Below are 24,435 nucleotides of genomic sequence, written 5' to 3'. Positions count from 1 at the left end.
TTAGGCCATAATCATATCATAACACTTCTATCAGAAAAAAAATCTAAAGCATATTTATCAGTCTGCTACTCCCCCTTTTTAACCATTCTGTCAGTTCTAAACTAACGAATGACTAAAAAAGTCACCAGTAGCTTCTTACTTTTCCTTGGTAGTACACATTCATATTCACAATATTAAGACACCAGCAGCAACATAAGGTCTTTTTTCTGTAAATTCCTCAACTACAACAGGATGAAAAGTCTGGGAAGACACTAGCAGCTAAGTTACAGTAAGTGAAGTTCAAGATACTTTTTTTCTGCCCCATACTCTGCATACCTGTTCTTTTTAAAGTACGTACAAAAGAGGAAACAGCTCCAAAATTCATCTCCCATTCTGGAAAAATCAAGCTAACAATTTAAGCAAGACTGAGGGAAGAAAACTGGGTTCTAGGGATCCATAAAGACAAAGAACATAAGTCAGGCAGACTGTTAGACATTTGCTGACATCAAGCTGGTGCAGATTACTAACTAGTGGTCATCTGAACCTCCAGAAATTCTCTCAGTTTCAGGAACAGACTCCTGTGAAACAAACCACAGATGGCAAGTCACACAGCATCTGCTAAAGTAAACTCAAGATGTAACTTCATTTTTTAAAATATACAGGAAATCTTAACATATCTCAAACCTACTTGTATGTTTAAGAGGAAAACACCTTTTAAAATTATCATCAAAAGCCAAAAAAAGTCTGAATAGCACATGAAAAGGTTATGGTTCTGGAAAGATAAAGCAAGATCATTGTAAAATCACTCAGTGTGTTGAAATCAACAGAATTATACAGCTGGAGGGGAGGGGGCAGAACAGTAGCGGTTCATAAATCTATGGAAAAAAAGACCACCTGAGTATGACATGAAGAACTTTGCTATTAATGCCAGAATTTTGCGTACCCTGTGAGCAGACATAACTATCAAGGCTGTTCACACAGAAGGAACAACTTCAAAAGTAAAGTCCAGCAGAGACAATACAATCACCCTGCAGGTTCAAACTGGAAAGCTAACCAGTTCCTTGGCTGCTAAAATAAAACCAGAATTGGATTGTAAAGAAAAACAGGGATTTGTGAGATAAATGAGCCACAAAAACTCTTTAACTATTCCCTGTTTTCCAAGTGTTTCAAAGACTGTAAGTCTACCAGGAACAGAAAAATAGTAAGGGCTAAATAAATAAAAAAAATATTCCATAAGCAGCATTCTCACTGAGCTTGACAGCTCTGCATAATATGCTTTACACAGTTACTTTGCAGAAATTCAGAACAATTTCCAACCATACAACACAGACACAGCTAAATAGCAAAATGTGATGCCTATGATCCTGGAGTCTGCGACACCCGAGCTGCCACATGGATATAGCACACCTCCAGGTAGATACAGCAGCTTCAGTTTAAAAGCAGTACAGACATGTTCATGCAGCCCTAAGTAACAGGCCCTACTGTGCAAATGGCACTACAGCGTTCCCAGAGCCAGCCCAAGTATCTGTGCATGTGGCAGTAAGCTGTGTTTGCATGGTGCCAGTTCAGCTTTGTCTACACTTGCAGCATAGAAGCAGCCTAAGCCAATGAACTCGTGCTCTGAAACAGTGTGTCCTGGCACAGCACCCACATGTTGATATGTAGAATTTACATCAAAATCTTAGAATCTGATAAGCTAACCTGATTGACATATCTAAAGAAGTACTGAAACAGATATGCTCACACTACAGTCATCACCACCTAAGTTCTCATGTCAATCCCATTTTACAGAATTGAAATATGTGAATGCAAGAACCATCAAGAAAGTTTCTTTCCCTACTGAACTGCAAAAGTACCTGCTACTGAACCAGAATTTGTTACTTCTGGGACTAACACACAAACAATTCATATTTCAACAGCTCTACTGTTAGCATCAGATTTGAGGAACACAAAACTCAAGAAGAGATCCTGCTGTCAAGCATTACTACTAATTCTGTTTAGCTGGTCTGTGAAGCTACTTGAGGTACCCAGACAACAGAAAGGTTTTATGGTTATAATATCCCACTGTAATAACAGTTGTCACTTCCTCACAGAGGGATGACAGTAAAAATTTGCCAATGTATATAATTGTGCAGGACAGCCCCTCGGGATTAATAGCATTCTGAAGCAAAGATATTATAGCTTTGGATGAGTAAATCAAATTTACTACACTTAAAATGTGGTTGCAACCCAAATATTATGTGCTTCAAAAATAAACCAGACATTCAGTCTCAACCTTGCTGTGATGTAATCTTAAGGCAAGGTGGATTTCAAAAATTCAAGTAATTTCAAGATGTGTCACAGTATGCTCATCAAAATATAGACATCATCACTTCCAGAACTTTTATATATATATATATATATATAAACAAAAATAACACACACAATATCCTACTTTGACAATACCACAGGTGAAATCCTGCATGCCAAGTCACTAACTATAGGCAATCACAGAGCCTGTATGTGTGTGAGATTCTCATATTCCTAATATGCGTGGAGATTCTCATAATCAAAGCATAAAATAACCAACACTTTTTTTGTTCTTTTTTGAGGAGTGACAGCCTTGCTGTAGTTATGACTTACACTAAACTCAGATCAACTCTTCCCAAACCTGCATTTAGTTTTGATGTTTTCTGCTTCTACTGAAAACCAGAGGGAAGGCTTGTGTGTCCAAAAGCATATTCAATTATACAATTCACCTATCAAACTGGCCCTACTCACATTCCTTGGCTTGCCTTCACTTTCTCTTAAGGCACAGTTTACTACCACACCACCTACTTCATAGGTATAACGCTGGCCTTTACACTGGGTGAAAGGTAGCGGGTTCATGTTTGTCTGTATTGTTCTACAAAAACATCTGTAGCAGGATAATAAACACTAAAGAACCAAAGTTTATAAAACAAAGATAAATTATGTGGGGGGTGGGGGTAGAGGTGAGGCAGGCAGAATGCTGCTGAGCTGTCCTTCCTTCAGTTTTTCTTACAGAAAAGAGTGTAGATAAAGAAGGTACTAAAGGATAAAGCTTTTGTCATGTTTGCAACGTAGCTAATAATCAGAACTTCATTTATAATGTAGATCCAGATCTCCAGGTTGTAGAGACCAGAACAGATCAATTTCCAGTTACTGACAGTAAGCAACTTAAGATTCTTTTTTATATCCCAGGAATTGAAAGTGCCAGATACCCACCTTCTTTGTTTCAAGTCTGCTATCTGATAATTTCATTGTCACCTAGCTATGGGATGTGATGACATAGATACAGGATGCACTCCAAGGGCAGAAACAAAGACAACAAGCAGGATCAGTAAGCACATAAGGCTTTCACAATTAATTGTGCTATTGTTAATTACAACAAACTGGGAGAATCACTTGGTTTTCTTTGTGCCCATGAAAAAATTCAAATGTAAGAAATTCAGGCATTTAGACTAGAATTAATTGAGGAATGCAATATACCCTTCATGACAGAAGGGGTTCTCTTCTAAGCAGCAAACTGCAAGAAAGATGCCTTAGCTAAGGGGCGGCAGGAGGTATAGAGAACAAGGAATTGGGGGGGGAGGGTGAAATTCAAACAAGAGAGGTCTCACCCCTAAGTCTAGATCATGCTTCTTACACTGATGAGATACTATATACACTGAGCACACTAGATACTGATAGACTGGGTTAAAATCCAAGGGTCTCAATCTTGAAAGAAAGATCTGTACAATGAAGAGACAGGACAAGTTTCCGTTGCACGAAAACAGCAAATTTCTAGGAAAGGTGAAAATCCTCCTCAATAGACTTCCAGTTTTTCACATCCAGAACACTACCATAAACTGCTGAATTTTTGTTTCCTTTTGTTTTTTTTTTTAAACTTCCCTAAAAGGCATAAGAGTATTATGCCCTGCAGCTCTACCTATCACTCCAAAACGATCTTGAACATAAAATGTTACTTTCCACTAGAGGGTGCACATTAGTAGCGCTGCCTAAAGTCCCCTTTAGTAACAAAATGCTCCTTCATAATAGGTCCTTTAACCCTGTGTCTCTTCTGTCTCTACAAGGACTTTAAGCAACTAAAAAGAAAAATCCTTAAGGGGAAGTTCATCTGGTGTGGCTCTAATTACCTCTACTTTCCCCACCTGTACGCAGCAGAAGAGTCTCTGATCTGCTGGACAGAGAAAATAAATAAATAAATAAATAAATAATAAACCCACTCTCAGCTTCAGCTGCTTTTATTCCTCAATATTGCCACTTGTAGGATATGGAATACTAAGCTTAGATTCTGCAAAAGATGTTTCTCCTCTGAAGTGACACACTACAGGGATCACACACACACACAAAAAAAGACAACTTCATGTCTACTTCATCCTTAGGAGCTTGTTAGCTTCAATTAATGTTTCCTAGTCACTGATCCAATTAAGGAATTCTGAATGAATGGGAGCGAGGGGGTGGGAAGGGAAAGGGACATAAGATTACTGACCTTGTAAACACCTAGAACATTCCTAAACCAAATTGTGACTACATCATCAACTTCCCCAAGAATTTCTCTCTCATTCTAAAAAACTTTCACTAACTAAAGTCTAGAGAATTGTATCAGCTGTTTGGGGTAAATATTTTTTTCCATCAAACATGTTAAAATACTGATCTCTTGGTAGTATCTTCAGACAGCATCTGAAGCAAGCACAATATTTTCTTCAAGAACAGAAAAGTGTGCTAGAACTCCATGCTAGAATTGTACTGCAAAAATACAGCCAAACAGTTGCTTCCAGTTGTTTCTGTTTCTATTGGGAAAGATAACACATTTTTATCATCCTATATATCACTGCTAGCACATGGATATACAGCAGCAGTACTTAATATTACCTATATTGGTTTCTCACTACAATATGGCATAAACAAAGAGAAGCTTACCTTCTGCTGTGATGATACTGGTGGTGTAGTCATCAAAGGTTTAAGCGGAACGGTGTTAGTCTGAGGCGTGCTTATCCGTGGAGATACGTATGACCTTGGTGATGAGGCATCAGATGTTAAAGACATTGGAGACTGATTAGATGGTTGAGCTATAAAGAAAAAAAAAAAAGTTGAAAGATTTGTTTTAAATAAAACCATATCCTATCTTAAATGTGAATTAGATTTTCTTTTGGCACTTTGGTGTATTATGCTGTATTACATAATATACAAATATATTCACCTTGAAACAACTGGGGAGGTGAACACCCAGAACAATCAAACATTCAACAACAATCCTAATTAAAAAATTGTATTCTTCCCAAACCCTCCACTTCTAAAACTTGAGGGGAAGGGGAAAGTGAAGATACTATTATGCAATGCTTTTTACACACGGAAGAGACTAATTTCATTTGTGATTCCTATTTTAGAGTGCTCGACTCAAATTAAGGAATGCATGAACAGTTTATCTAGAAACCTATTCACCCATTCTAGGCACCTACCAACAGACCCTCATCCATGTTTTAATTACTGAATAAAAATTAGTATTAGCATAATACTGCTTACCTACTCAATAACATGACTGCATTTATTGTTTTGGTTTAAGTTTCTAGCTTTATGAAGTTACAAACCAGAATGAAGATACCTGAAGGAATACCTTGTCTGGAAGCTGAAAAAAATACTATTTAGAGAAGACTGTAAATCCCCAACATCACACAAAATAAACCTTCTTTTAAACATTTAAGGCCTCCCCCAAGAGTCACAGTTGCACAGTATTACAAGGGTGTTCAGTGAAGGAGCAGTTGTGTTTTAGATTGAACATTAAATAATATATAATCAAGGTTCAGAATAAATTGAGAGGGTCTCGCACATGTTTCACATTATTCCTATATAGTTAACATACAAAGAAAATCCCAAAAGGCGAGACAGAGAAGCACATTTACTTAGTTGTGTGTCAGCTTCCTGCTCCCCAAGTAAAAATTTCTTATCCTCTCTTTGGAAAAAGAAGTCATTTGACATCATCCGCATCAGATGGCCAAAGGTATGACAAGACACCCTCTACAAGTTTCAATTGTATCAGCCTTTATAAAATGTAACGTAACAATTTTATGTAAATAAAAAGACAACTCTGAATACCTTGCGTAGACAGTTGTGCAGCTTGAGAAATTAGGGAAGTGATATTGAAAGCAGATGGTCCAGCAGTAAGAATTTTATGGAGTATAGACTGCAGAGAGGCTTGCGTCACAGCTGCTGTTAGAACTAAAAACAAACATTCTGGTTTGCCGACAATTCCAGAAAATCACTTTAAACTGTTAAAACTGGCTAAATACATATAAATCCCATATCCACAACAGACCAAAGAGCGACCTGAACTATTTTTCGGTTACTTGAATTCAATTAATGAATGCTTGTCATGTCTAACCATGTCCTTTATTTAGTAGTTTTATCTTTGAGTCCCACACTACAAAAAATATTTTAGAAAACAACATTAACTCTTCAGCTTGACCTTATGGAACAATAATAATTCTTGTAATCGTAAAGAGAACATTTGTTCCATTTATTATTCAAGTAAGCAGAAGGTGTGCATGTGGTTTGAACTACAGTAACTTTTTTAAAAAGGCAAAAAAGCAGTACCACTTTAACTCACTAAAAGAAATGGGGTGGCTGGGGGGAAGAGTTCCTGTTCAAGGGAAAAGAAACGACCTTTCAAATTAAAAATCCAGACACTCTGTGTTTCTTCTTAAACGAAAACAAAACAAAAAATCACAACAAACTTACTTACTCTGGATTAAGCTGTCCCATCTTCCCTTGTCCAGTAAAAAGATTAATCCTTTTCAACCAACCATTTTAAAACTGCACTACACAGGAAGAACATCCTATAGTATGAGCCGATAAGACCCAGCTTCTGAACTCATCTTTTCAAAAAGGTCTACAGGCTCTGTGGGATACTTCCTGAACATACCCTACTCATGCATAAGTCTGAAAAAACTGACTCACCAGCATAAACACAGAATAACTGCATCATGTGCACAGTAAGGGCAATCCTGCTGTGCAAGGTGAAGTCATTCTGCCCACGTGGACCTGCCAGCCAGGCCCTCATGCCATCAGAACAGTACTAAACATTCTTGTTCCAAGACAGACACAGCTGCTGCTCAGATACAGCAAGAGATAACGAGTACAAACTTAAATTGGCAGCTTTCTAATAAAATACAACTGGAGTCTTGATATGACCTTTCATTTTTTTCCACAACCAACCATGATACTCCTACTTTTTTAGTCCAGCCTAGTGCATGACAGTTTTTAAAGCTTCTCCTGCACAGGAACACTCAATAATCTACTCACAGATTAGTACTGAATGAAGCAATATCTGCTGATTAGAAGGAAGTCAATTGACAGCTTTTCCTTCTACATAATTGTAACATACATAATTCTGTACTTTCATGGTTTACACTTCTTAAAGATTATTTACTCTAGGCACTACATAGAAACGTTCTGCTTCCTATTTAAATCAGTGATCACTGCACAAGAAGTTCAAAGCAGCAAACAAAAAATCCCACACCACCTTCTTCATCAGTAACCTGTCTCATGCAGATACCATGTTAGATAAAATGACGTTCAAAATGCATCAACCCCTACCTGTTCTTGCAGCAAAAGGCTCTACAACTAGTTCTAAACTTTCTTCTAATAAACTAGGCCAATGTGACAAAAATCTAAGGGATACACCAATTAAATGCACAAAATTTAACTTGCTAGCAAAGTTACTGATACGCTGTCTTCATTCAGACATTTTCTGCTAAAGAAAAAAAGTTGATGGGCAACAAGATTTAAGAATCCCTAGAAGCTTCAGTATTTGCAAACACGTATTATTAGAATAGCAGCACAAACTATTGAAAACAAAGAACACTGCACGAAACAAAAGAACAAAAAGCTCTAAGTTTTCTGCAACAGATGAATGCTGATACAGCAATTAAGTCACCAGTCTCAATTAGACTGCTCATGTACGTCAGCATTTATTAGCTTAACCACCTTAAACGTTAAGTTGGCTGATTTAAAAAGGTTCAACAGAAAAAAGACACACAAACAAAACCAACCCCCACTTTATCTAGGGATTCATTTATTCACTTTTCATTTCAAGTAAGGCTTGCATTTACTATAGCTTTGTATGCAATATTATACTAATGTGTGTAAATAAGAGATTACATAAACTTTAAAGAATCCTTACCTTCATTGATTTTGGATATATCTACACTAGAATTATTAAGCTGCAAGGTGGCTTGCAGAGCAGGCAGCAGCTGTCGAAGAAGATTTGGGTCCTGAAGTAACGGAGGAATTGGTGATTGTGGGACAGGTGAGACAGGAACTGCAGGAGCAGATGAAGCAGGTGCAGAAGTTGGATTCAGTCCAGAAGCGGAAGATGTAGAAGGAGTTGTGCAAGAATGGGATACAGACTTGTCCACAGATGCAGACTCTGAACAGAAGACAGGCAGTAATTTTCATTTTCCCCAATATAAACCTGACAACTTCTCACTAGTACAATATTCATACTAAATTCAGAAGATCAAATTCGTAACTATTATTATAAGAAAAAAACCCAAAAACCAAAACATGAATACACCAAAAATTGAACACACAAAAAAATGTTCCACTTCCAAGATACAGGACTAAAAGCTGCCAGTGTTACAAACAGGTTTTTTCCCCCTAATTTTTAGGACTGATGTGGGCCAAAAATTCCTTAGCAATTTTTTCCTTTTACTATGCATGTATTCATATTCTATGTTTCTACTCATGATTCCAATCTTTCTTTGGAAAAATATACTATGAACAAAAACCTTTTAGTCCACGGCCTTACAGATAGGCTAATATCTCAAATTTGAGGGGAGGGTATAAGCCATGCTTCATTTATTCAGAGACTACACTACAAGAAGCTACAAAATAAAGATCAAGTCTATCAAACACAATCCAGCTACATTGCTCAGGATTCACAGACAGGATAATGAGCTGCACTAGAAATGTAAAACATCAGCTGTTAACATCCCCACAGCAGACTGGAAAAACATCTAACAATTAATTATGTTAGATGCCCATAATTAAAACATGCCCATAATTAATTTCAAGACTATACCTTTTATTTTATTAATCTAATTTTAGCAAATATCAACATTTATTATCTACAGAAATGCTCAGTACTTTAATTAGAACAAACGGCCATACAGTATAACTGAATTTATGTGAGTTATTTAATGAATTTTAGATTTGTCTTCCAGTTAACACAGAAGTTGCTCCTTCACTCCAGTGCTGTGAGAAATTCCTGCACTGAAAGTACTGCCACTTAGTATGGGTATACCATCAGCCACTTCAAATATCCTTCCTTTAAGAAGCCTGGACCACTGTATTTCAGTTTTAGCTTTCCCTCTGTCATCCCCATTAAACCCATCAGAGACCTCTGCCCCCAAATTCAGTCAAAGTAACGCCTCTATAGCACCAAAAAGGTTGGATGAAGAATGGAAAGATGGCTATAGACCCAAAATCTACCCAGGATGCTTGCCCACAACACTGAAGACCTAGATTTTAAACCCACTTCAAACTGGGCAGAGGATGTCAATCTGGATATTCCACATTTTCAGGCAAAAACCCAAATGAAAGCTAAAATAACTGGCTCGGAAATTCTTTCGCTCTAAAGGTGTGGGGCTTTTTCATTGGAGAGATTGTCAGAGTAAGAGGCTGACTTTTAGTAAAGAAAAGAAATGAAAAGGTCTTGTTTTGTTTTACTAGGTAAGAATAAAATGTTAACAAAATTTCTAAAAGCTTTTGTTTTCTAACAGTCTCAGAGACTAATTTGGGGAAGAATCCTAAATAAATAAATAAATCAATTACTGAAGTGAGTACCAATACACAAATCAAATTAGATTAGAAATTTCAGTGAAAAGAAGGAACTCATTACATATAGTTACAGTAGAAATAGTTCATAGCAGGTCACAAATACTCAAAAAAACCTCCACCTTTTTCCAGTAGCTGAGCAATCTAAACTAGAAAAAAACACCAAAGAATCCAAATTTGACAGCTTGCAAGGATACAACAGCCAGGGTGCACATGTATTTTGGTGTTTCAAGTAAACTTCTAAAAAAGAGGCAGCCTTATCTCGTTAAATGTTCCTCAGGGCACGGGGTATCTGTTTCCTAAGTTTTCATAAGTTCATAAGCTTCCGTAAGAACTTACGAAGGGATAGTAAGTGGTATAAAGACTGAAGATAAAAAATAAAAAGCAGTTACAAAATTTTTGTATGGTTTTCAGGTAACATGTGACTAAGACAACTGATTAGCTCCCCCTCAAAATACTAAGTCATTATTAAGTCTTCGTTATAGAAGTATTACATACAAAATCTTGTGTTATGGTCTTCAAAGTAAACTTATTAAGACAACTGCAAGTCAAGACACATCAAGCCAAGAAGAATCTTATCATACTAAACAAAAACATGTAAAGTTTAAACTGTACTCAGATGTGTCATACTCCAAACAAGGACACCAAGATACACTAACAGACATAAGTGAGGGAATTAAGCACAACAGGACATGTTAGTACTTACATGTGTAAATCTCCTACCCTACAGTTTTGAGAACCTGACAAAATAAACCAAATAAACAAACCCAACAACACACCCTTATTTACAACCAAACAAAACATAAGGAAAAATACTAAGCAATTGCCATCAGTAGTTTAAAAAATATTTAATGTAGTTAGGCTTGTCTTCACAGTTAGATCGTTACTTTAAGTAAAGAAGCAACTCACTACTGTATTATTAATCCACATAAGCAATACCTGAGCTTCAAACCACACCACCATACCAAAAGCTGTAGGTATTTGTCACCCATGCTGCAGTTCTGAACACAAAATAAACTGAATCAAAGGCAAACTCAAGCTAACAATGCAGTGACAAATCTTAGGACCAGTTCTGGGTATTTAGTCATTTCTTGAATAAAGGGACTCAAAATATATCATACAAAATCATCAAATTCCAAGAGGCCTGCAAAAGTACTTTAGTTTGGGTGAGTTTCTCTGCAAAAAATGCAAACTGCATCACACCGACACAACACAGTCCAGTTACTACTTTTAGACAATATGAGGACACTGTTCTATGGCTGTACTATTGCACGTATTTTAAGTATGTATTAAAATATATCCATGAAAGGTATTTTATGTACAGTCACACAGATTAAACACCTAGAGAAAATTAGGTGAAAAAAGGATGGCGTCCAACACTAACACTCTAATCTTTTGAAACTATTAACATTACAAAACCAACAGTCCAAAAGTTATGAAAAAACACATCTCTATGATCACGACTATCTACGTATACACTGTATTGTAACTGTTATTTAATATCACAGAGGATAGAGAGTACAATGAATGCTCAGAGCATCACTGCATTTCACAAACTAAGTAATTTAAATTATTTGTAGTGAAATAAAGGGTATAAACCGATTTCTGCCCCCCCAAAATGTAAAAAATATTTGTGGAAATACAAGTATTTCTTTTTTGTAGTAAGTAGCCTGAATGGATATTTTCTTGCCTACAAATGGAAAATCCTTTGGGATGAAAACAAACATGTTAAAAAATGCAGATAGAGATTAGCTCTGTATACTCATAACTTTAATTACTTTAATTTTAAACCAAACTATCTTATTCCATGGCTTCCAGACTGGACACTTGATTTCACAGAAATAAATCCAAGAAATACTGCCGATAAAACAAAACCTCTAAATATTTACATATCCATTTTTGTGTAATACAATTACAAAGGTTTTAAACTGGTTTAATTTATGACTCTATACAGAACTCTCAAGTTGCACCTTTAAAGTTAACAGAACTAGCCAAAACTCCTTAAGATGAAATGTCTGTTTCACAAAAATCCTCAGATGCCACTCACTGGAGTGTGTGTGCATTTCCCCTGCTTTTTCCCACAAACAGAAGCAGAAACCTCTCACTCTGCCCTTTTATTCCTTAATTTCCCTTTTCTGACCTGTTTTATTGCATGTTTTGCCACATAGTTAAGTTTACTTTTCAACATTTTAATACTACTTCCTTTTGAATTGAAAAAGTTGAAAAATTAACTAGGAATTTTAAAAAAATATGCTTAGAATTACAGAGTCCTGTAATTTCTAAATGCATTTGAAGCCTCAACCATCATGAAAAACAGTCAACATGAAACACAGCATACTGATTTCTTCACAAATCTAAGTCCTTTAGTTTTACAGCTCTGATACACCAGACTCTACACCTGTGTCACCATTAAAGTTCATGTTTATTAACAAGCTATCTACAATATTATTGCAGAGTAAGGCTTTGGATTACACAACAGTCATTCATAAACCTAACCTGAACCATTAATACATCACTCAAGACTAATTCTGAACCTTCAACGAGAATTTTACAAACAGAAACTGCCAATCTGGTCTGTATCTCATATAAAAAAAATATTCTTAAAGAAAAGATTAACTACGCTGCAAAGCCTGCAGAAGTCTTAGATGGTGACTGAAGTTGCCTTCTTCTGTTGGGCTGGGCAACTCTGCAGCCTCTTTATCATCAACACCAATTTCCATACAAATGCTATGCAAAAGACTCTTCACCCTTACATAAGACTTCAGCTATTATCATGAAAGTCCCAAGGAAAACTTTAGTAGTAGTAGTAGTAATAATAATAATATAAACCCAAAAGCAGAACATAGTCTGCTGCAATCTTTTGAACTGTTAAAAACTTTTAATTGAATTTACATTTTAGCTCTTCCTCTGAATAAATAAATCCATTATTCTTTAAATTTGTTATCATTTTAAAAATATGACTGTGCACTAGTTTTTCCATGATAAGCTAATAAGCACATTAAAGCTTCCATTTCTGCAGTTTTTAAGAAAACTTCTAACACCAAATCCATTCACCCCCTTGCAACAATATGACAATACAGTGCACTTTCTGACAATCATGTAAACATGCTAATTAGATGCAGCCTAAATACAGAACTATAATATAGAACTAAACAAGTTTCTGGACCATCAACTTTAATGATATATAAAAAAAAAAAAAAGAGCAAGAAATAAAGGCATCCAAAAAAAAGGGGAAAGGAAAACAATGTAATCCGATGGCAAACAAAAACAGCTACATGTGGAGAACTATTAATTGGTTTTACATTAAAATGTAGCAGGAAAAAAACTTTCTGTAATTAAAATAACTTTTGAAGACCACAATGATTAGGAAAGAGCTTTCTGCGTGTGACCTGCTATCACATCTTTTGGACAAAAAGAAGTCCAAGTTATCAGTCAGTATTCTCTATGACAAGAACTTGTATGACAAAGGAGCATCTTTGTTGCAGGTTTCCCCAAGAGGTATTTGAACTGAAGCGAACTGGAGGCTATTGCTTGCCCCAGAAACATCATTCAATTCAGAATGGAAACACTACACTCCGTATTTCTAAGCAGTGTGGATTTTTTAATAACAAGGCCAAATAATCCTTGCAGAAAAAAATATTTCAAGTATTCTTCAGCAGCTGTGCCACAGTGCTCTTCAATTACAACCTAGACAGAAGAATGCAAATGCTTAGCTTCTCAGTTTGAGGTAGTATACTAATGTGTTGCTGAATCTTGCTGTCACCGATCTCTGCCCCTTTATGACAAAAACCTTTACTCCTAAGCAAACAGCTGATTCCACTAGTGAATGTCATTCTGAAAGGAAATTCTCAGCCTTGCATATTACAGTTAAAATAAAGTTATTCAGACTGGACTTAATACAGGGCAGCAAAAAACTAAGTCTTTTGTCTGTTCAGCTACTGTTTCAACAAAGAGCTTGGCACCACTCCGGCACATCTCTTCTGTCTTGGTCACCCCATTTTATCTGCTGGCATCCTTTAAGTACCTGATCCTAGCACTTGCTCACTCCCTTCTTGCACAGTGTGCCAAATTATTCAGGCATGTTAGCCTAACAGAGAAGCGAGTGGGGAAAAAGAAGAAACAAAAAGAGGAAATGTATTTTTTGTGCATTAGCTTCCTCCACAGTCCTTCTCATGACTGTAACATACTAGTACTCCCTATAAAACAAGCAGCTTTAAAATACTGCTATACATAGCTTGCTCTTATTCTGCTGCACATATGGATAGCTGATTTATTTCAACAAAGATTTTTTTTTTTAATGACACGGAAATTACTCACTACTGTTGACTGGCTAATTCCTGAATTATCAGTGTGACCCCCCTTGAGTGTTCCAATAGCTTTTACTACTGATGTAATTTTTTTATGTCGTTTAAAACAGAACCAATGCAGTCAAAGTCCTTCAGATTCAACACTACAATATTAACCACTCATTCTATTGCGAGCTTGAGCTGTATCTTTGCTGTGATAGCAACTCGTGCATGTGTTCTCAGTGTGCTCTCTGTGGGAGGAAAATTGCATTACAAAATATTCAGAAATTCAATTACCCCATAAACCTCACCTCTGCCACTGATTGAACAACTACCACCTAGAACAGCTAACTGAACTGCTTGACTTACTGCTGATGATTAAGAATCATAACACATTAGTCTGTGATTAAGTGTATATTCTACCAACTAAGTTCTCTAAGCAGTGATAATCACATTCACCTTTTTTACCTAGTTCAGTTCTGATCTATTAAGGACCTTAAGCCACACAAAAACATACGAATATTTAAAAGCAATACATTTTGTAAACACATTTGCCCAAATGAAACTATGGCAACAATAGTTGCTAGGTTCTCAAACACGCTTAAATTATCTAAAATAATAAAAAAAATCCGTATTTTTCTCATCTGAATTACTCCAGTCTTAAAACTCAAGTTTTGTATTTTGCCTCTGCTGCCAAAATAAGAGTAATAGCAATGCTCAAACAAGTATAAAGTACTGGAGGAAACCTCTAACAGTTTTGCTAGTGTAATTTTTCCTAACCACTGTATGAATTGACTAATACACTTAAAACTGCAAAACTCAGCCAAAGAGGCTGCAATGACACCAGGAGCAATGTTAATAACTGACTGCTAAAGACCAGCAACTGTTACAAGAAAACCGCAGGGGTAAGAAAAAGGAAGAGGAAGAAGCTCAGCTGCCACTGACCAATTACTTTAACCCGCCAGCATCAGGGCCACAACCCACCCAACACTGCACTGGCCAGCTTGCCCAGTTCTCTCCAGAAAAATGTTAAAAGAGTATTGCTGCACTAGAAACAGAAGCGCTCCCTGATGCAACCTGGAGGAAAGGTGTGAGAAGAAGTATCCTACAGACAGACACACTTAAGAAATGGACAATACAACATTTCATTCAGTAACTGAATTAGAAATAGGAAAATGTGACGTGCCCTACAGATAAAGCAGCCAAAAAGTAGGAAAAGCAACCCCACACTTTACCTGCATAAAGCACTCACAGTGAGCACAAACAGAAGCAGCAGATTCTGACTGGAACATTCAAACCATGGGGTAGAGGTCAAATAGTTCCCCAGGAACTCTCCACTACTGCCAGCCATTGAGGGCAGAGGACTACTGCTAACAGCTGAGCTATAGTTCAGCCAGGGATTTTATTCAATCTCCTTGTGGGACTACAACATACCCCTGCAGCAAAAGAGATTGAGCTGAAAAGTGTTGTTGGTTTTTGTGTTTTTTTGTTGTTTTGTTGTTCATAACTATTAGTGCATTAAAAAATACACACTAAGAACAGAACTATTAAAACGGTGATACATACATGCTGGCATAAGGCTACCAGCCACACACTGACAAGAAGCACGAACTCATTTAGGCAAGGACTACTGCACATATTCAGTCATTTGGACCAAGCTATTTTTTTATAAGCGAAAAATACAGCTTTACCTCTTTTTATAAGTGGGATGGCACTGCTAGTGAACAGAACAAGACCAAAGGCTCTCTGCTTCACTAGTGCAAAAATAAACCTTTCAAACTATTTTCCAATTCTACAAAGATACCGTTAAAAGACTGTTTAAACTGAGTATCTCATGACTTTTTTTTTTTTTCCATTTTATGTAACAGCTACAAACAAATACTTTAAAAACTGCATACCTATAGTACTACAGGTTCAGAGTCACCTCTGGGAGAACGAGTAACAGAAGCAAACTACCCAAAAACAGCCCAATGTACAGCACTGCTTCCTCTCTTCTTTTAAAACTAAATATGTAAAATGCTACAGAAATTTTACTGATCAAATTTCTTTAAAACAGTAAGGAAGTCCAACATTCACAAAAAAAGAAAAAGGTAAGATGACTGAATATACTCTTTGAATTATTTCTTATCACAATATAAGCTGTACTGAATTTTTCTGTTTCTGTAAGAAAAGAGGTAAATTCAAGTAACGTGAGAAGTCACATTTTCTCCAATATGTATTTCAAGACTGATATTCATCTATTCTGATTCTTTAATTACTTACTAACTTTCTGTAATCCACCCTGTCTGAAGCTCAGTTAAGTATTACATTTGCTCACAGTGAAGTGTTGTGAAACACGTCAAGGCATGAGCATTACAGAGAATCTATCCATTTAACTAATATAAAATAAAAAACCCAACTACATAGGATACAGAAATTAAGTGATTATTTAACATGGAACCATCCATGGTAACACAGATTCTAAAGCAAGATTTACAGTGTCAAGACCACCCTGTGCAATCATTTTCACTACTTGTACCCAGTCGTATGTTGTCAAATGTCATATATAAGAAAAAGTAGAACTCAACATTTGTAGCGGTTGTCACAACGGGAAATGCCTTCAATTAGAGTAAGATCCAGTTGCTCAATTTAACTGGAAGCAACTAATAAAGGTGTGCAGTAAAGCAGGGAAAGAATATTCAGTTTGAAGTCTGATCACAGACCAAATCGGAATCAATGCCAGAAATGAGTAATAACAGGGGTTTTCTTTTTGAGTATATTTTAAAGACAGTAATGAAAATATAGAGGATACGCTAAAGGAGAAAACACTGACATGGATGCTTTGCACTGTCATGTTTAAAAGTGCATCAAACTGCAATCAAAACAGAGGTTGAACTGAAGCAGGGAACTATGGTATTTGGTTCAAAAGCCAAGCACAAACCAGTAAACCATACCTCTTCCTTTACTGTGTTGAAAAGAAAAAGGATTGCTGAAAATCTTCTGTTCCTCTGTAGCTTACAGTCAACATTCACATACCAGGTCATATAAAATTGCACAAAGTCTCAAGAAAAATATACAAAATATCTTCACATGCACAATTTTATTACGCTGCAGTATTTGTCAATGTATGCTACTGTTTAACTATTTTGGATGGTCAGGTGCACTTATCCCTGTGTAAAAGCTGGAATTCTTGAATAAAAACCAGAAGCAGGGAAGCAAACAGAGTATAAGACCAATGTCAGACAAGAGTCTTTTTTGGTCTTCTTTTTAGCACTGCACTACTCTTCTGTAACTACACAGACTTCCCAATATCAACACGGCAACAAGCCATCTTTCAAAAAAGAATTCAGTGTGATACTAATTATGCAATATTTAAAATTAAACCCAGACATGTTTATCAAAAATTACTTTTTCTCCTCCCAAAGTGCCCAAAATAGAATTTTCTTACACAATGTTACACTCGTAAGAACTCAACTATACCCAAGTATCACACTATTACTAATAACACACATCTCCATTCTCACAATCTTCCTGAGCTCTTCTTCCCTAATAACGCAGTAAATCCAACTAAAATATAGATTTTTGAAGGGTCACAAACAATGCACAGTAAAGTCCTGATCTTCACTTGATGACTTTAAATGTTTCTGGTACGTATTATACAGAAATACAAACTTCCAGCAGCTTTAGAACTGAAGATCCAGTACATCACAAGACATAGATCAAAACAGAAAAGCAGGTGTTACAGACATGTAGAAAATTGTGTTGCTTTCTGTAAGAATTGCACTTGTGTTTATTGGAAGTTCGACACTGGTATTCCAAACAGTAACAGCAGTTCATAAAACATAATGGTCCAAAATGACTTTCAAATGGTGTAACTATGTTAAGAACTCAAATAATGGCAAAGATCCAAAATAACATGAGGGATTTAAATTTAAATTTAAACATGTCCTACTAAAATACATCTTACAAATTATCATTTGAAATGACAATTTGCAGAATAAGCAAGTAAACAGTAAATACTGCAGTGTCAATTTGAAGTTGTGTAAGATATAGCAGACATGGTTTAAGGGAAAATAAACACATCAAACAGTAATCAGGTTCTACACACACAGTCAACAAGAAAAATATCTTTAAATTCTAGAACTAATATACTTTGAACAAGCAATGCAAATGCAATGCATCATCTTAAATACTAGAAGGAATTTCATCAGACATACCTTTTCTCTCTGTTTTCTGTGCAGGGATGGAAGATGTGGATGTAGGCAGTTTTGATAAAGTAGATGCTCCATTAGCATCAAAGGATTTCTTTGGCTGGTGATCAGATTGTAGAGAAAACGGACTAGGAGGAACAGTGCTTGGGGTAGCAGTTGGATGAACCACTGGTTTGATGGGATGCTGTACTGGAGTAGAACTACTGTGAGTCTCTGCTCTTGGCAGTCTGTAGTCTCTGTCATTGTGCCTGCTTGTTTGAGATAAAATATTCTGTGGGAGCATACTACTGGTGTCGCTGGAATGCTTGTCTTCCACTTTTTTCAGGATTCCCCGAGTAACGTTGCATGAATGAAAAAAACATTAAATTAGAAACTTGTCTAAGATTGCGGTGACACCGATTAATACAGATGCATATCAACAACTAGAGCTGATTGAACTTCTTATGATTAAAAAAGCCTCAAGTAGATCAGCATCAAAAAATGCAAAATTTAATTCTACTCACTGACAAAATGCATTTTCTCTGACCTTTGCTTGATTTAGAGCTCCGGTTAAGCACTGTGTTTTGATGAAAGGCTGCTTTATAATGAGTGTTACAGTCAAGTGAACTTTTGAAGTTTCCTAAAAAATCTAAATCAAAATCTATTATTTCCATCTTACATTTAGCGTGAAGAGATAATTTGTGCCATTTTTCTTTCATTCATTGAAAATCCTGAACACAGAGTATAATGTAATGGTTTCAAATTCTAGCCTTCGAAGATTCCTCTTCAAGTCACTTGAGTACTACTACAAAGAGTTTACTGTCAGTTGAATTAATTCAGTAAAACTATATAGTAAACGAGTGACTAATCTGCATTTGTCACACAATCACAGACTTTAAAATATGCTACACAGGGGACATACCAAGCAAATACAGAGTAATTCTTTTTATTGATTACTAGATTTTCACCTGTCACAAAACAAATAGTTACTGCAAAATGCATTTCTATCTTATTGTAGCATACAGTATGTTTTAGCATATGCAGTATGTTTCAGCATACACAGAACAGCCCTTTATACATCTCTGCCTTGTCAAGTTCCAATCAAGGGGTAGGCGAAGGTAAATACTTTGGCTTCTACTTTTAAACTATCCTGAGAAGCATGCTACAAATTTACCCAAAGTACATCAGCATACAGAAAGCATCTCACAGCACAACCATTTCCCAGAAAAAACTGACAAAGATTAAAGCTAGGTATCAGGAACAAAATTTCCAAGTAACAGAAATTCATAGTCCAGGAAAGGTTTTGCTAAGAGTACTGGCATGGTAAAAATATGCTTTCAATAATGTACACAAACCTCTGAAAACCCCAGTAGCATAATCCATTAAATTGGCTTATTATTTTTGGATGTGAAATCAAGGTTTTAGAAGAGATCTGTATCTCTATTTTTAAGCTCAGAATGTGACATGGACAGGTTTCAATGATCACAACAGTCCAACTATAAACTGTGCAAGTTGTTTCAGTAACTACTTATAAAGATAACTAAGCTGGGCAGTAAAAGCTACAAAAAGGAGAACCACTATGAACAGCATTAAACAAGTGTTGTACTATTAAAGGCTCAAAGTTATTTTAAGAAACATTTGGGAGAGCTGTCTATGCTATCCACTTTGGCTTTTTTTATATAAAAAGGTGAGAAAAACAGCTAAGGAAAGAGATTTTATTTTTTTTTTAAGTTTGGAAAAGAAAACAGTGATACAAACAGGCAAGAATATATTACTGTAAAAAAAAAAACTACATACTTCCACCAGCAAACCCACTGGCAGCTGTCGCCTGCATCACCTCTCTTCTGTAATCCCTATCTTTTGGAAAACTGTTAACTGACATTTTGCTTGCTTCTTTTTGTCTCTGCTCTCTGAAGAAAAGAAAACACAAGTTAAATAAGAACTTGCATCATCTAATAACATAACACAACACTTTCTATGGATGAAGTTACATGACATGTTTTGAACTATCTGAAGAGCTTGCTGCTACAGCTGGCACTGGCAAACTCCAGCCACAGGTTCTTTACACTAGTGCTTGCTGAAGCCCCCAATGTACCAGTTCAGCTAACATTGCAAAAACGAACAAAAGGAAAAAAACCAAACCAACCAAACACAAACCAGACAAAAATAAAAAAATCCCTAAAACAGAACAAATGAAACCAAATCACTCCACCTCACCAAAAAAAAAAAACAACCCACAAACCCAAAAAACCCAAACCAACTATACTTCCTCTTCCCATTCTGGATCACCAAGGGATAAAATAGGTGCCAGAAGTCATGGTAAGGGTAGGAGCACAGTAGATTTGGACCGCAACTTTTTAGAGCGGTAATCTATTAGATAAGCTCAACTGCTCTTAAATGAGTTTAAGAAAATTTCTTCTTTATACAATGAACAGACACACACAAGTACCTTTCCAGCCACTCTTTTGGTTTTTCCCATTGTGAAACTTCTGTTCGGCAGTTGTAGTAGTATTTTTTGCCTGAAGAGCTGATGTGTTCAGACCAATCGTCCGCAGAATCATAAGCCTTTAAAATACAAAGAGTGTTGTATATTAAAACTCTCAAGTAGTCATTTGTCCAAATTTAAAAGCTTCCACCATTTAAAAAACTATATGGCATCCTCACATGCACCACATTACTGCTTTCCATTTACACTGCCTCTAAACGACTGTTTCATTTTGATAGTTTAAAAGATGTGACCACTATACTTCTGTTGCATTCTGCAACAGCTTCCTGTTTTATTGCCATAAACCCTGAAACAACATCTAATAGCATGTTTAGTGGGATACGATAATACCAATATTGATAACATTAGTTTCCTGCACCTTAGAACATCCTCAAAACTTATCTCTTCAAAGTTTTGTATACTTCAAAAATTTAGCTATCCTGTTTTCAGTGCAATTTTTAACAGTCACCACCCTAACTACTAAAACCTGGATAATAAAATGACTAAAATTCACAATGTGTAATGTGCCTTAAATAAGTAAAATCATAATGATCATAATGTCTTCTCTAGATTTACCAACAAAGTTCATGGAAAATATTTTTCTCAGTATTTACTGCATTTAAATAATCAGGTGTTTAAAAATTCAAGACAGGTACCTCAAAGCTCTAATGATTATCAATTAGAATAGTTTTACAACATATAACAACTGCTCCTTGGGTTTACAGAGTGTTTACAAAATAAAGACTGATACTGGAAAACTCAACGAAGCAGTTAATGAACATGCTGCCTGTTTTAGACAAAATGATGAAAATTCAGTGTGTATGAATGGGGTGACACAGAGATGAATCCTAATCACAAATACTCACTGCATCAGAAGTTTTGCTTGGATTATTGCTGGGATTAGAAGAATGTGAATTTGAACTATGAAGAGCACTGTGGTTATGTGAATTTTCTTGTGGAGAGTAACTGGTCCCTAAAGGAAAAAAGAAAGACTGTTCAACATGTATATTTTCAAAGAAATCAACCATCTGCATTCTAAGGAAGTGGAAAGGAAAAGGAGAGGGGAAGGTAGAAGGCACACTGCCCACAGCCTGGACCAGAGCATAGTTCATGCAGAAGTATTTCAGGAGACCATATGTGTATTTCTTTTTCAGACAGTGCAGAGCTCACTTTCCCCTTCTAGTTACACTAATGTAGTATGTTCCTTCACTAGTCTTACTATCAAACTTCATTCCACTACAAACAAACAAGTAGCCTTTATAATTTTTGAGGGTTGGAGGAGTCCTAACATGTCAATTCAGCAATTAAGGACATTTTTCTCCTCAGCATTAAGTCAGAAAGTTTTATTAGATGTATCAACAGCCTACACAGTTAGATACAAAAAATCATGTTTTAAGTTCACTGGAGCAACACTGTTTTCTTAACCCTTTTGAGACTACTTGTAACTGGTTCTAGGTAACTATTTCTGTTTATGCACAAAGATTAATTTCCCTGCACTTCAGTCCCTGCAATATAGGTACTGACATCTACAATACCAAAAGAAGCATTTCCCAAACTGCCACTTCTGGCCTCCCTAACAACTGCTTCTCAAGGTAATCCAGTTTTCTTCCTTACCATGAAAACACTTCAACATAAAAGAACAGCTGGGGAATGGGAAGAGAGATAACTCTCAACACCTTTTACATCTACATCTGTGCCTAAGCTCAAGTCACCAATTACAGCTGAACAGTTTTAATTACAATTAATCAAGGCCATCCATTAAACCCCTTGCAACCTTATTTTAATTTCCTGCTCTTAGGGCCTCCCATTCCTCAAAAATTTCTAAGAAAGTAAAAAAACTTCCATTCCTCATTATATGATTTCCACTTTCTAAGTTTTAAATGTTCACATAAATCACACCAAACTGGAAAAAAAAAAAAAAAAGTTTCTTACACATTTCAGGGAAAAACCTAGATACGTTAAACACAATACTCTCCCTGCCTTTATTTTCCCTCTGCCTACTGAGAAGTTTCTAAATACCCAGAAATAATACACTAGGCACCACTAGCTTTATATGTTATATAGTGGTCATATCTAAATATGAAGTCAAAGTGCTTCGCAAATGGCAAAGACTGCATCTTAAGGCAACTACAACACAGAACAGTTCACTGTTAGTGGACTGAGAGGTGGGAGTCAATGGAGCCATTAAAACAAATACTTTTGGTGGTCTTTTTTAAAGTCTTTCGAGAGCTACACATGTAGAACATGGCTAAATAATATACCATGGTACAGAATGAGAGAGATTACAATGCAAATTCTATCTTCTGATCCTTCTGACTGTACAAGAGATGACAAAATTACTGTTTCAAAATTCTTCCTCCCTGCCTCTAACCCTGCAGGTTAGAAAAACAGTCCATCACAAAAGCAAAGTAGTACACCATGACTAATCTGTTTAGTAGCCTACAAAGGTTAAAGACTGATTTGCAAACACATGAGTTACTGCAACCTGAACCATCAGTAACTCTGAACCTTTTCCTACACTATTTTGGCTAAAACTGTATGTCATTCTCTTTGAAGATCTGGAGGTAAAACAAAGGAAAAAGACTTGTCCTCAAATGCAGCCGTCCAAGGGCTGGACAGCTGGACAATTAGTCCTACACTACAAGTATCTTGCATGCTCAGAGCCAGGTGGAATAGTGGAATTACTTACTGGGGCGGGGGGAGGGGGGAGTAACTTAAGCTTGTCAAAGCAATAGTCACACCATCACATGTTTGTGACACATGAATACCAACAAAAAATTGAGCTTCTAGTGAATGATGTGACTTTAACACGTTATATAAATTAGAAAACTCCAGAATTTAGACTTTAATGTACATCTATAAAAACGGGCACATCTAATTCCCCTAAATGTATACAAGAAGTATATTACAATTACAAGACAGTACTCCTCCATCAGTCACATCAACAGTCTTATTTTTTTTCAGACACTGATTATGCAGTGAGATAGTTGGGTTAGTATTTTCATATTAATCATTCCATTAAGTCTTTATTTATTTACTATACCCTTCCCAAACTCTTCAGATAAAACCATTAAAAATTCTTCATGGGTTTCTGTAGGTTGCTTAATGCAGACATATTAGTTCATTTCTATTATGAGGTAAATTCATCTCCTTTTTTAAAGGAAAAAACAAGACAAACGTTTACCAGGTGACTTGTTCAAAAAGTTTGATATTAGTCACTTCAAAACTTCAGAAAAGACCAATGTAGTTCATTTCCTGTAATCCCATACCATGGATGCAGTAACACCACACTTTGTTCAGCATACTGGAGATGTAGTTGGTGATTTTTAAATATTATAGTGGTCTAAATACACTACCACAATGAATCTAATGTAACACACATTTTCCAAACATGTTAAGAAGCAAACAATGTACGCATTAAATCAACAAAAACCTTTAAAGCCAGTTCTGTCCAATCTATAAACAATGCCCTCAAACTCACTGCACAGACTTTCAGCCCCACGTGGTCTAACAGCTCAGCAGCATCCCCCCACCATTTCACACTGTTCCCTGGCTGCCCTGGTTCCCAGGCCCAGTACTGAGCCACAGAACACCTCGGGTATCAGAGCTGCTGCAGCAGTCACACCCACCTACAGCTGGCCCCGATAGCAGAAACGCCCATGCGGCCCCTTCTTCATAC

General features: G+C 36.3%; 1 protein-coding gene across 4 annotated transcripts in view; it reads right to left on the bottom strand.

Moving 5' to 3' along the window:
• WAC (WW domain containing adaptor with coiled-coil) overlaps positions 1-24,435 on the bottom strand; it is a 63,537-nt gene that overhangs the window by 15,922 nt on the left and 23,180 nt on the right. For 3 of the 4 annotated variants that reach the window (XM_056338050.1, XM_056338048.1, XM_056338049.1), the window contains exons 4-10: positions 21,623-21,729; positions 20,721-20,836; positions 20,069-20,181; positions 18,299-18,607; positions 8,162-8,407; positions 6,076-6,198; positions 4,903-5,051 (exon numbers count right to left, since the gene is read on the bottom strand). In XM_056338050.1, coding sequence (XP_056194025.1) covers positions 4,903-5,051; positions 6,076-6,198; positions 8,162-8,407; positions 18,299-18,607; positions 20,069-20,181; positions 20,721-20,836; positions 21,623-21,729 — 1,163 coding nt within the window. The remainder of the gene's footprint in view (positions 1-4,902; positions 5,052-6,075; positions 6,199-8,161; positions 8,408-18,298; positions 18,608-20,068; positions 20,182-20,720; positions 20,837-21,622; positions 21,730-24,435) is intronic. The other variant, XM_056338051.1, reaches the window with a different exon arrangement.

Source organism: Falco biarmicus, chromosome 4 (genome assembly GCF_023638135.1).
Source record: "Falco biarmicus isolate bFalBia1 chromosome 4, bFalBia1.pri, whole genome shotgun sequence".
Classification (NCBI taxonomy): domain Eukaryota; kingdom Metazoa; phylum Chordata; class Aves; order Falconiformes; family Falconidae; genus Falco; species Falco biarmicus.
Note: the sequence above shows the minus strand (reverse complement) of the source record. Positions and strands in the feature narration are given on the sequence as shown.